The 14417-nt window shown below is 37.8% G+C and overlaps 1 protein-coding gene across 1 annotated transcript in view; it reads right to left on the bottom strand.

Annotated features, from left to right (window-relative positions):
* Positions 1-14417, bottom strand: part of ADGRL3 (adhesion G protein-coupled receptor L3) — an 890906-nt gene that overhangs the window by 168964 nt on the left and 707525 nt on the right. Inside the window, exon 11 of the mRNA XM_011949310.1 lies at positions 12406-12509. Coding sequence (XP_011804700.1) covers positions 12406-12509 — 104 coding nt within the window. The remainder of the gene's footprint in view (positions 1-12405; positions 12510-14417) is intronic.

Here is a 14417-nt window from a genome sequence, read left to right as displayed (position 1 = left end):
AACTAACTAACTAACTAGAAAAAATATACATACACAAGCATTTTACCTAGGGTGGATGCATTCCTCCTCTTACTTTTGGGAACGTCCTACACTGCCTATGGAATAGCTATCCTTTCACCACTGTACTTTCTTAATCAACTTGCTTTTGCTTTGCACTGCGGACTCGCCCTAAATTCTTTCTTGGGCAAGATCCAAAAGCCCCCACTTGGGGTCTGGATCCGAAGCCTTTTCCTGTAACATCATTACTATTTAAATATATAATAGTGTCATTATGTGCACAATTATTTTCTTCCCCTTTTTAAAGGCAGTCCAACACAGAAAATGGGAACACAAAGAGAAAGCCATACTCTCTGTAAGTTGTTTCACTAATGGGTATTCAGAAAGCTAAAAGGAGGACAAGTAAAACTCTTATTTAAATAGGTAGGTTATCGGTTATCATGATCTACTTGGGATGCTTAGCGTTTGTATCAGGATTGAATGTTAAAGAAACAATAAATTAATTAAATGGATTAGAATACCTAAATTATTTACAGTCATATTCTCATGTATATAGAAAAGCCTAACTCAAAAAGTAAAAACAAAACAAAACAAAACAAAACATAAAAGGTTTAATATCATTAAGTGGTGGCAAGAGTTTGTTTCAACGAATATCACCTCCATAAACTACTATTGGTAGTGTATATATGTATTGTTCCTATTACAGTAAATTACCATTGTCCATTCAACTTTGACATGTGAAGACTGTGTAACTCAAAGTATCAACCAAGAAATAATCCCACAGATATACAAAGAGAAATGTTCAAGGAGGTTGATTCCAGCTTGTTTATGACAAACAATAAAATGGATTATGATTATATAAAACTCTGTAGGCAGATTCATACCCTGGAATTTTTTTTAATTAATTTTTTTAATTAAGCCAGTCAAATTTGGCAGTGAGGAGGTTGTATAGCAAATATATTGACACTAATGTTAATAAATTCTGATAATCCACTACCATCTGATCCATGAAATATTCCATACCATGAAATATTATCCAACAATTTAAAATTATGAATGAGATCAATAATGTGAAGATTAACCTTCAGGCTATATTGTTGAGATAAAATAAATGCAGATATGAAAGTTATTTACATATACATGCTAATAAATATTTGCATGCTATTGAGAAATGTAAACACACTACATAAGTAACTGTAAATATGCTACTTGGGGAAAAGAAATAATATATACAATATTTGTGTTTATTTATATATGTGCATTTCTATATATTTAAATATATAGAACAAAGCCTAAAAAGGGAAAATCAAAAGAAAAATCCTTACCTATAATGTTAAAATTTTACATGAAAAATATGTTAAACAATTATTATATAATCAATACTTTCTAGAATTTTTTTTTTTTTTTTTTTTTGAGACAGAGTCTTTCTCTGTCTCTGAGGCTGGAGAGCAGTGGCATGATCTCAGCTCACTGCAACCTCTGCCTCCCCAGTTCAAGCGATTCTCATGCCTTGGTCTCCTGAGTAGCTGGGATTACAGGTACATGCCACCATGCCCAGCTAATTTTTGTATTTTCTGTAGAGATTAGGTTTCTCCATGTTGGCCAGGCTGGTCTCGAACTCCTGATCTCAAGCCATCTGCCCGCCTCGACCTCCCAAAGTGCCGAGATCACAGGCGTGAGCCACTGCACCTGGTCCAACTTTCAAGAAATTCTTAAAATAGAAAATATCAGGACTGAGTATAAGAAATTTGTAAAATATGGTCAGGGTCTTTTTACCTAAAATACTCGTAAGACTAAAAAGAATACATTATAGGGTTCAAGGATACGTATGTAACAAATTCAATGTAGATCAAAGTAGCACTCGTGGCCCACTGGTGAGTCATGAATGTACTTTTAAGTGTTCATAAAGTGATATAAATGTGATTAAAGTCCATACATTTAAATTTCTGTACATAAATTAGGGCTACTTACTGATATTATAGTAAATCAAGTAACACATTCTAAAATTCAGTGTTCATTAATTAATTTAGCGAGATGCTAGTATAGTGTAAATATTCAAATTCAATATTCCATCAAGAAGTCTGGACACCTGATACAATTGATACTTTGCAAAACTCCCCCACTGGGCATAGAGATACCTAAGATAGCTGGAATTCCTATAATTTTCCAAAGGGACATTATTTTAATTAATGTGCCATTCATAGCGTCTTGCAGGTTATAATTTTTCACCTATTATACTCTTATAGTAATGAATATGTTTGTAGAATTACTATTGTTTTATTTTGTTAATCATGGGTTCTTATGTAATTATTTTGTTGTTATTATTATTAAGTTTCTTTCTCTGTCTTTGTTACCACACAATATCATTTCTATAAGAAAAAAAGTCAGTTTGATGGACCTCTGAGGTTTTATGATTCACTTAAATATACTACAGTGACAAAAGTTTGAGATCTACTAAATTAGGTAATCCTTTTTTCTTCATCAATACATCTTCAAAACTAAGGATACAAGTATTGACTTTAGTTACATCTATCGGTGATCATTACGAATAGCAAAATTAGTCATCAAATAGAGAAAAAAATAAAATAATGGTACTGGTATTTTCCTATTGTAATTCTACTTTTTTTTTTTCTGTGTAGTTATACAAGTATATTTTCAATATGAATTATTACATTATTGGAGTGGGAAATGAAAAGGTGGAAAAGAAGGCCTATGTAATTCCCTTATATAAAAAATTATCAATATAAGAGGGAGGAAAAAAATTAAACATTTTCTTTATGTGCAGTAATGAAAAAGTTGAAAATGTAGATGACCAACAAGTCAAAATATAATTGTTCTCAATACAAAAGATAATAATGAAGGCCAAGTGGATGGCTCACACCTGTAATCCTAACACTTTGGGAGCCTGAGCTGGGCGGATCACTTGAGTTCAGTAGTTCAAGACCAGCCTGGGCAACACATTGAAATTCCATCTCTACAAAAAACAGCCAGGCAAATTCATCTGTCCATATATGTGTCAACAACAGTGTAGTTTTATAAATCAATAAGTAAAATAAGAAAATCACTAATGGATTCTCTTATAAATAGTAACTGTATTTTAGCATTCAAGAGTGGGTTTTTTGTTGTTGTTGTTGTTGTTTGTGAACAATAAACTTAATCCTTCAAAAGAGCCCTGGAATTCAATGTTTAACAACAAAAATGTTGGAAGGAAAAGAAAACTGAAGTGCAAATAGGTTATAAAAATATTTGTAGGCTGGGCATGGTGGCTCACACCTGTAATCCCAGTTCTTTGGGAGACCAATGCAGGAAGATCACTTGAGCTCAGGAGCTGGAGACCAGTCTGGGCAACATAGGGATGCCCCATGTCTACAAAATTTAAAAAAAAAAAAAAAAAAGAATTCTCAGGGCCCACAGTGGTCCCTGCTACTCGAGAGATTGAGGTGGGGGAATTGTTTCATCCTGGGAAGTTAAGGCTATAGGGAGTCATGGCCATGCCACAGCACTCCAGCCTGGGTGACAGAGTACAGAGTAAGATCTTGTCTTTAAGGAATAAAGAAATAAGTATGTTTATAGTAAAAATATGAAAAGTACCTTTTTAGGGTAAAATAAAAACTGCTATAACAAATTATTTTCTGACCCTCTATTCTTTTTTTTTTTTTCTGTTTCCCAAGCTGGAGTGCAGCAGCACAATCACAGCTAACTGCAGCCTTGAACTCCTGGCCTCAAGCAGTCCTCCTGCTTTAGCTTCCGAAGTAGGTGGGACTACAGGCCCTCTCTTCATCTTAAAGTGAATAAATCATAGCAAAAATGTTTCATTCTTTCAATGATTCTTTGCACACTTGTTATTTCCTGAGGAAATAAAGATGAATCTTATACAACTCTTGCACTCATGGGGTTGGGGTGAGGTGCGTAAAAGATCATATGAGTTCACAACAATTCAGTTGAGGTATTATGGGAATAGAGAACAACCAGAAAGCTGAGGGACGGCAAGAAGAAGAAACCACCAAGTGAAATCTTAAAAGATAAGTCGAGGGATACAAGGTACAACGGAATACTAATCGGTGCTATTGAGGGGAAAGAATAAGCCAAGAATATGATACATAAAAAGTAAGATCTAGAATAAACATGGCTTGAGTAGACACAGTACTAGGTACGATAAGAAGAAAAAAAAAATTTTATACTTTCAGAATCCAATATTGCTACCTGCATATCCGTATGTTTTTGTCTAGCTATCTCCATCCGCTTATCCATACATCTATTATTTCAATGATTGTTCATTCAGCCTATATATTCATTTGTTCTTTGATAAACATTTGAATCTCTATAGCCCTGAGCTAAGGTCAGTGTTGAATAAAATGCTTTTTAATGAGAGGGAGTTTATATACTAGCCATGGAAATAGTTATTAAAAATTTAACTGTACAAATATATAATTTTAATTTTTTTGAGAGCAATACAGAATCCTAGTGTGGTAGAGTAGTTTGAAGACATTTTAACCTGGCATAGAAATGCTTCTCTGAGGAGAATGTTTAATTTGAGATGGAACAGAAAGAACAAATTAGATTGGGATGTGGGTGGGGGCATCTGGGCAGAGGGAACAGCTTTTAGGAGGGAGGGGCATGCAGTCTTAGGGAAATTGCACAAAGGGCACCATATCTGGAGTTTAGGCAGCTGGAGAGGTGAGCAAGGACAGGATTAAGTAGTTCTGGTTTAGAAGTTATGATGAAGATTTGGGGAATTATGTTAAGAATAATGGGAAGGTCCTGAAGAGCTTACATGGGATATGCCTAATTAGGTTTGTATTTGAAGTCAAATTCAGGGGAAAGGATTAGAGGGTTCAGGAGTGAATGAAAGGAGACCTGGGTGAGGAGAAACTGCTATGGATTGGGGTAGTGGGTATGGAGAGAAGTGAAAAGCAGTGGCCTGGCCTGAGAGGAATTTACAGTTACACCTGACAGGACTAGTGTCTGACTGGGTGCAGGAGGTGAAGGAAAGGGAGGCAGCAAAAGCCATCCTTGGATTTCTGGTTTTCCTAACTCCACGGTGGTACCATTAACTGATTTCTCCCATAGCTGCTCCCAATTCAGTTTCATGGCCACATTTTCTGTCCAGCTGTCACGGCCCACATCCTCTCCAGTGGCATCCAAAGTGAATCTCTTTCTGATTACCCTGTTTACTTCTCTTACTCCAGTTATTGTAGACTATAATGATCTTATTTCCATACAAAAATATATACATATGTTGAATGTGCCTCAAGTTTTCTGTGCACATAGGCAGGGCTGAAATACATTTATTCTACATCTCACAGCTTAAACACCTCACTAACTTCTTTTGCTAAATTCTACTAAAATTTTTCTCAGAAATAAGCAATACACACTGAGAAACGTTATGAGTTTTGTGAGGATTAGTAAATTAATGCCTGTATTGATATGGTGGGATTATATCTAGGACTTGAATCAGGGAGGGAAAATCCGACAGCTTTAGTTAAAAATAATAATTATGACAGAGACAGATAACATTTTAAATTTTGATACAAGTCAAAGCAATTTTTTAAAAATCAGCATTGAGATTTTATTATATCAACCACTAATCAAGGGCCAAAACAATTTATAAAGGAATTACACACAGTGTTCAAGTACATAGCTACCATTTCTTTGAAAGATCTATTTTACTATAAATCTGAGTCAAATAGGTATACAAGCAACAAAATGCTTCTATCTTACAATTAAACGTAAGTTAAATAAGTGTAACATTTTGGAATTACCACTCATCTCTGACAAAATAAAGAAGCAATTTACTTTCATTTCTTTTTTTTTTTTTTTTTTTTGAGATGGAGTCTGGCTGTGTTGCCCAGGCTGGAGTGCAGTGGCCTGATCTCGGCTCACTGCAAGATCCGCCTCCTGGGTTCATGCCATTCTCCTGCCTCAGCCTCCTAGTAGCTGGGACTACAGGCGCCCGCCACCATGTCCGGCTAATTTTTTGTATTTTTAGTAGAGACGGAGTTTCACCATGTTAGCCAAGATGGTCTCGATCTCCTGACCTCGTGATCCTCCCGCCTCAGCCTCCCAAAGTGCTGGGATTACAGGCTTGAGCCACCGCGCCCGGCTACTTTCATTTCATGCTAGATCTAAGGAAGATAAAATGGGGAATTTAAGATATAGGAGACAGGATTCGACCTAGTTTCTAGGGGAAATAACTGACTTATGTTGTAAAGAAGCAACATTCTTTCTAGATTTTCACATCCCTCTTCTTTAGAAAGTCAGGAATAACCTTGCATTATCTGAAAATCTATCAGTAACTTGTATACAAACAGAAACAGAGGCACTTTGGTTTCTTAGAAATAGGAAGAGGCTATTCCCACCATTACAACATTGACAATTCTTTTCCATGTAATAGTGGAATCAGGCAATGGAGTAGGAAGCTGACTTCCCTTTGCATGTAAATAAGGAAGCTATACAGAATTATACTACCACCAAACTTGAAGTGAAAAAAGACAGGTGAAGTTATAAAGCACAATGCTTTCTTTAAAAGTATGTAAAATAGTCTACTTTTTGAAAAACTGAGTGCAAGCTGGAGATCAAGCTGAGGCAAGAGACTATGATTTTACAGCAGTCATTAAAATAGGTGAGAAATGGGATATTTTGCCTTCATGTTTCAGGAGGCATGGCTCTGAGCCAACTTGTTGGCTTTCAGTGAAAACCCGAGACTTTTTTTAAAACATTAATTTGAAGACATATATCTATCTTCCAAGGTATGTAGATATGTATACAGATTTGTATCTATTTATGTATCTATCTATTCATTTATTCTTCTATCTACTTTTCTCCCTTTTTTTTTTTTTTTTTTTGAAATGGAGTCTTGCTCTGTAGCCCAGGCTGGAGTGCAGTGGCGCCATCTCGGCTCACTGCAAGCTCCACCTCCTGGCTTCACGCTATTCTCCTACCTCAGTCTCCCGAGTAGCTGGGACTACAGGCACCCGCCACCACATCTGGCTAATTTATTGTATTTTTAGCAGAGACAGGGTTTCACCATGTTAGCCAGGATGGTCTCAATCTCCTGACCTCATGATCCGCCTTTCTTGGCCTCCCAAAGTGTTGGGATTACAGGTGTGAGCCACCGTGCCCACCCCTTCTACCTCCTTTCCCTCCATTCATTCATCCATCCATGTACATCCATCAGGACTTCCATCCAACTGCCTATTGGCCTACCTTTTCCTCTCCCTTTTGCTCTCCTTTTCTCTATCTCATTGTTGGAGTAAAGGTAACCTTTTGTACAACTTATGATTTTCCTCCTTTCCCTTCTGTACAAATAATTTTTTTATTAAATCTCATCTTTATGAATGTATCCAGCTAGTTTATTTGCAACAAATTCCTTTGTGATATTCTAACTTTAAAAGCTTACATATTCTCTAGTGAAACGTAATCCACTCTTTAGTGTCACACAGAACTTAATCTCTAACTTCACAAGTACATAAGTGACTCAAATTCGTTTGTGAGTTGAAACCATCAAGATTCTTTAGCTGTTTTCTCCCACTTGGCCTGATTGCTGGGGGAAAAAAACATAATTCATGTTTTCAAGAAAATGTAAATATAAGATTTCCTATTTTGAACTAAAGTCAGCAACTTGATTCATTTAGTTGAGTATAACTGCTACCTATGCAATCTATAATGGTGGTGATATACAGTGAGCACTGTATGTCTAAAATTTAGTGAGCACTAAAATTAACGATCTACTCTATTTTACAAAAGGGGAAACCAATCCAGAGGTTAATGATGTGTCCACCATAATTCAACAATCAAGATCCTCAGGTCAGTGCTCTTTCCTTCAACATCCTCAGGAGTTCTCCAGGGGCACTGTAACGATGAGAAGGAGGTTGCAATGGTCTGAAAGTTTGTGTCCCTCCAAAATTCACATGTTAACACTGAATCCTCAATGTGATAGTGTTAAGAGGTGGGGCCTATGGGAAGGGATTAAGTCATGAGGCCAGAGCCCTAATGACTGGGATTAGTGCCCTTATAAATGAGGCCCCAGAGAGCTGTCCCTTCCACCATGTGAGGATTCAGTGAGAAGGTGCTGCTGATGAACCAGAAAGCAGGCCCTCACTGGACAAAGGATCTGCCAGCACCATGATCTTGGACTTTCCAGCCTCCAGAACCACGGCAAATATACTTCTGTTGGTTATAAGCTACCTCGTCTACGGTTTGTATTTTTTTTTTAATTTTTTATTTTTATTTTAATTTTTTATTTTTTTTTGAGATGGAGGCTCACTCTGTCGCCCAGGCTGGAGCACAGTGGCACAATCTTGGCTTACTGCAAGCTCCGCCTCCCAGGTTCATGCCATTCTCCTGCCTCAGCCTCCCAAGTAGCTAGAACTGTAGGCGTCCGCCACCACGCCTGGCTAATTTTTTGTATTTTTTAGTAGAGACAGTGTTTCACTGTGTTAGCCAGGATGGTCTCGATCTCCTGACCTCGTGATCTGCCTGCCTCAGCCTCCCAAAGTGTTGGGATTACAGGTGTAAGCCACTGCGCCCGGCCTTGTTTGGTTTTTTAACCATAAACCACAGCAGTCCAAATGGACTCACACTTCAGGGTACATTAATTCACAAAATCCCTGAGAAGAAGAAAACTAGCATTTCAAATATATACTTTTTTTTTTTCTTTGCATGTGTATATTGTGTTTTTTTCACCTGTGTTTCCATTGGGGGTAAAAAGCATTTCTTTGCTTTACGAGTTTGAAATTCACAAAACTATACTGGCAGCAGGGTGAGGGTAGCGGGAAGAATGAAACATTAAAGATATCTATTTGACTTCAATTTTTCAACATGGCAGAGGGCAGAAAAAAATCAGTTGCAGAAATGGAAAGAGGTAGGAGATCAGAGTAAAGAGTGTGTGGGAAAAAGGAAATCAAAGAGGGAGGAGAGGGGAGGTGAAGGGCAAAGGAAAAGGAAAGAGAAGGAGGGGGTGATACAGGAATTAAAAAGAAATTATTTAGGCAGATAGGGTAAGAAAGTCCTCAGTAAGGTTTTCCTTTTAATGAAAAGCAGCCCCAAAATCATTTCTTTTCTAACAAAGAGTAGCTTGTAAAATCGAGCTGCAGACGTAGAAAGGCAAGCTAGAAGCTTGCACAGGCGAATGCTGGCAGCTGTGCTGACAGGAGAAGGCTACCTGGGACTAGGCATGTTCAAAATGGCAGCTCCTCCCCTTTGCCAGCCACGTGCACAGTAAGGAGCAGGCAAAATGGCAGGCCAAGTGGAAAGCCTATTTGCATAATAAGGTTAGTGTGGTGGGGCATGATGGCTCACTCCTCTAATCCTAGCACTTTGGGAGGCCGTAGCAGGCAGACTGCCTGAGCTCAGGAGTTTGAGACCAGCCTGGACAACATGGTGAAACCTCATCTCTACTAAAATACAAAAAAAAATTAGCCAGATGTTGCAGCGTGCGCCTGTAGTCCCAGCTTCAGGAGGCTGAGGCAAGAGAATTGCTTGAACCTGGGAGGTGGAGGTTGCAGTGAGCCAAGACAGTGCCAGTGCACTCCAACCTGGGTGACAGAACGAGACTTCATCTCAAAAAAAAAAAGAAAAGATTAGGGTGAGGTGGCTAGCCTTTCAGCCTTCCCCGCAGGCTATGTAAACATCACACCTGGTCCAACCAATCTTGGGCCTTACATAAATCAGACACCATCTCCTGAAGCCTGCCTATAAAATCCAGTGCGCTACCACTCCCGGTTGGAATTCTCATTTTGGAGCCCCTCTCTCTCTCACAAGAGAGAGAGCTGTTTTCCTTTCTCTTCTTTTGCCTATTAAACCTCTGCTCCTAAACTCACTCCTTGTGTGTGTCTGCGTCCTTAATCTTCTTGGCTCTAGATGCTGAGCCATGAGCATTTACCCTAGACAACAATGCTGATTCAATGGAAAAAGGAAGAAGGGTGAGAGAAGGGAGTGGAGAAAAGCCAAGGACTATGTTGAGTACCTTCCATTTGCTAGTTCAGGGCTACTCTCTACCCTCCTCCATCCTGCCTTCTGCCCTACAAGGTGGACTTACAAGGTAGTCATTAAGTGTGTCCTTCTTTGGCTTCTGGTTGGGTTTGGCCAGTGGGGTGGCTTGGCAGGTAAATGGACGGTGGAGGGTAAGTAAGGTCAGGGTATTAATTCACCTGGATTCCTTTCTGAATGGCCACCTGGGGCTAAGCTGTGTCCCTTGCCTTAAGATCATCTTTCTTCCCAAGGATAAAATGCTCCTTATTTTTGGTCACTCCTTTGATCTGGTACTCCACAGGCCTGGTGTTGGGAACAGCTCCTCCCCTGCTCTGGATTCCTCCTCAATCCCTTGCAGTTTGCCTTTACTGCCCCAATACCTTTGTAAACAAAACCTCCTCAAGTGTTCCATCTGTGTGGACTCTGGTATTACGCAGGTATTACAATGAGAGGAAGGAGATGAGAAAAGGGATGAATTCTATGAAAGACAGCCTGGGTAGTAGGAGGATAAAATATAGACAAATAATCCTATGAATGCTACAACAGATTCTTGAAGTTTTCAATACTAATATTTAAAAGTGTTAGAGTTTTGTGGTAAACAAACCTGTTCGACTATCATTTATAGTCAATGAGTAGCATAAATATTTGGAGGCATAAAGGACACAACCAAGTAAAAGGGTAGGCAGAGTGCAGAGGGACAGCATAGGTAACTGAGTGTAAGGCTATGAAGCCAATCATAAGCTATCCATGGTTTAACCAGTGTTGTGGTTAAGTATGATGTCTTCATGAAGGTGGTCTCAACTACCTTCTCCACCACTGACTTCTTCTCCACCAAATTCCAGCTCCACCACTGACCTTGGACAAGTTACATAAGCTGATTCAGAGTGCTCAAAAGCCTCTTGCTGTACTTTTTAAGATTTTATAAATTTTTGGGTAATCAATCTAAGGTTTTTCTTTTATAAGCTCCAGTCACCTAAGTTATTCAAGTTTAAATGTAATGATCACATAACATAGTTTTGTAGACTCTACAGGATGAAACAAAAATGCCCTGGAAGAACAGGAGGTATTTTTTTACAAAACAAAAACATCCTGTCTATAAATCAAATGGACAACAGCTGTCTGGTCTTTGAATTATCTTTTGTCCTAAGATTAGCTGGGCTGCAGAGAAAAGAAAAGAATTAAGCATCATTATCAGTTAAAGTCACCTAGTAATTTCTACAATAAAATGATCCAACTATATTCAGAAATTATCGTGAAAACATTCAGCCTTCTAGAAGAATTATTGTTGAATTTATATTAACCCCTGGGCTAAGTATCTAGGGACTGTTTTTAAAGAATTGCTAATGTAAGGAGATATGCTACTGATCTCTTAATCTGATCACATCCAGCAAGAGTTATTTGCCCTGGGGTCTGAGCTACATTGTAATAAAATCAAAGGACATAAAAACTGTGGCAGGAACAGTGCTGAAATTGGAGAAGCATCATTATGAATAGCAACAAGTATGGAGATGCATATGTAAGAGGGTAACTAGAGTCAATATAACCACTATTCTTCCATGATTTAGGGTAAATAGATAGTTATGGCTCATCTGCTAAATGATCTACTGGGTAGATATTTATGGATTATTATACAGTATATTATTGAGGATAAGTCTGGTTAAAAACAAATAGAGAAAAGAGCAAATGGCACAGGCAGGCTTTTAGTAAGGTCATCATTTGTAATATTTCTCAGGAAAATCTCTCTCAGAAATTCCTCAGCATAGCTAATGTGCCATAGAAGGACTCTCCATTTTAGGAGTGCATAAATTCACATAAATTGCTATAATAAGGATTCATCCCATAACCCTTTTGGCATAAATGCACATCTGGTCTCTGTTTGTAATGAAATCAATTCAAAGCCCCACAGTGCATTAATAATAACAATGTTCAACCTATTGCAACCAAATAAGCTCTGAAAATTTGAGTCTGCAAGATTCTGTCACACATGTGTATACTTTTAACACTGATAAATGATTAGGTTACAGAACATTAATCAGATGCCTTAAGATTCCAAAGGTAGACTTTGAAAAATTATAATTATTATTTCCACAGGAAAACTCATATGTATGTATGCTAGAAACTTTTACTTGCTTAATTTATAATGCCTCTTGGACTTTTATATCTGTAGTTCACAATACCATAGAAATTTTATTAATAATACAATTATTATAAGCAATATAAGAGGAAATTCATGGATTTGCACTTTAAAAACAATAAAATTTTAGAATTAGCTCATAACGTATTAGAGGTTGTCATTAAATATGAAATTAAATTAAAATGGAAGAATTTTTCTACATTGATTTTAAAAGAATTCTTGACTGTTTTGTTTCCAACAGCTATCATCAACAGTAGATAATATAGTTTAGCAAAGAATTTCTTGTTAGTCACAGGATTTACCTTCTGTGTTATATGATTGACCCAAGGAGAAGAACAGTTGCTGAGATCTGGTCCTTGGGGATCCCAAATTCCATCAGGGGCAAGGCATAGATAAGTTGATACACCTATAATAATGAGAGAAATATATCTGTTTCTTTTTCTGAAAATGACTTCACATCCATGGTATATTTAAAAATGAGCAAAGGTAAAAATGAGATAATTAAATCGACATAATGTTTATTAAAACACCAGATACAGTGCCAGGTAAGCATTTAGCACTAGAGAAATGTAGTACTCCAAACAAAAATATACAATATGTTTGAAGCACTTGTGGCAGCCACCTTAGGTATGGGGACTGTTTTGTTTTGTTTTGTTTGAGACGGAGTCTCACTCTGTCATCCAGGCTGGAGTGCAGTGGCAAGATCTCGGCTCACCGCAACCTCTGCCTCCCGGGTTCAAGTGATTCCCTGCCTCAGCCTCTGAAGTAGCTGGGACTACAGGTGCACCCCACCATGCCCGGCTAATTTTTGCATTTTTAGTAGAAACAGGGTTTCACTATATTAGTCAGGCTGGTCTCAAACTCCTGACCTCGTGATCCGCCTGCCTTGTCCTCCCAAAGTTCTGGGATTACAGGCACCGTGTCCAGCAGGGGACTGTTTTTAAAAAATTTCATGTGTGAGATGATGTGATATGTGCCTCCGTGGAGCTTAGTGCTTGACTTTGTAGAGGAAAGGTAGCAGCTGAGCCTTAAAGGAATAAGTGTGCAGGTTTTTCAGGAATCAAACAAGGTGGAAAAGGACATTCCAGGTGGAAAAATATATGCTCTTTGGGAAACTTCAAGTTTTTTTGAACTGGGGTCTACTGGACTGGGGAGTTGTATTTAATGAAAGTGGAAAAGTAAACCAGATCATAAACTCCCTTGTCTATCATCTATGGGTGTTGGAAAATCAATGAGAATATTAAAAAAGGAGATAGATGATGAGCAAATTTGAGTTTTGGAATGATATTTCTGGCAGGAACATGGAAGATGAATTTGAGAGAGTAATGGAGTGATGGTGAGGAAGCTATTGCAATAATTCAAGTGAGAGACTGTGGGGGCCTAGACAAAGGCATAACAGAATGGACCGAGATGGGTAACAATGAGACTGGGGTGTATTGACAGTAATCCCCGAGGGCTTCAGAAAATTTCTTTTCCAATTGTCACAGACAAATAATGACACATTTCTGCAGAGCAAAGCGCTTTCAAATAAAATGTTTCACTAATCTTCAAAACAAAATTCTGCAGTAGGGGGCTATTATTATTTTTCTTTTAGAAGTAAAGGAACTGAGACCTAGAACTAAGGAAACAGAGCTAAGAAAGAAGGTGGCTCCCAACTGTTCTCTGATTCCAGAATCACAGAAAACTTCACAAATAAATATTCTCCCTCTTTTTCTTAAAGAAAATGAATATTTTTGAATGTTTTTAAATATTTTGCTGGAAAAAAGTGTATTTTTTATAAAAATCAAGATACTCTTTGGTCTTCCCACCCACCATTTCCTATACCACAGAATATGAAATGATATACACATATCAGAACTTTCTAAAAAAAACTTTTTTCTTTGAAGTATTCAAATCAATAATACCCAAGGAGAAAGTCCCTGAGAATGCGAGGTGACATATATTGTGAATTTCTCTTATTTACATATTTTAGAGAATAATGCAAATGTGACAAGGATTCATTTACAAATATCAATGTATGCAACAATAAGAAAATCAGAATACCTTTGCTTAAGCAAAATAAATAATAATATGGTTACCATGTGAAGACATTATGAATTATATCAGTAATAAAATAGGCAAAGAAGGCCGAGCGCAGTGGTTCATGCCTGTACTCCCAGAAATTTGGGAAGCTGAGGCTGGCGGATCACCTGAGGTCAGGAGTTTGAGACCAGCCTTGCCAACATGGCGAAACCCGTCTACTAAAAATACAAAAAAAAAAAAGAAAAAATTAGCTGGGCATGGTGGTGGGCGCCTGTAATCCCAGCTACTCAGG

The sequence above is a fragment of the Colobus angolensis genome, unplaced genomic scaffold, assembly GCF_000951035.1.
Source record: "Colobus angolensis palliatus isolate OR3802 unplaced genomic scaffold, Cang.pa_1.0 Scaffold297, whole genome shotgun sequence".
NCBI classification, from domain to species: Eukaryota; Metazoa; Chordata; class Mammalia; order Primates; family Cercopithecidae; genus Colobus; species Colobus angolensis.
The sequence above is the reverse complement of the archived record's forward strand: the minus strand, read 5'-3'. Positions and strand labels throughout refer to the sequence as shown.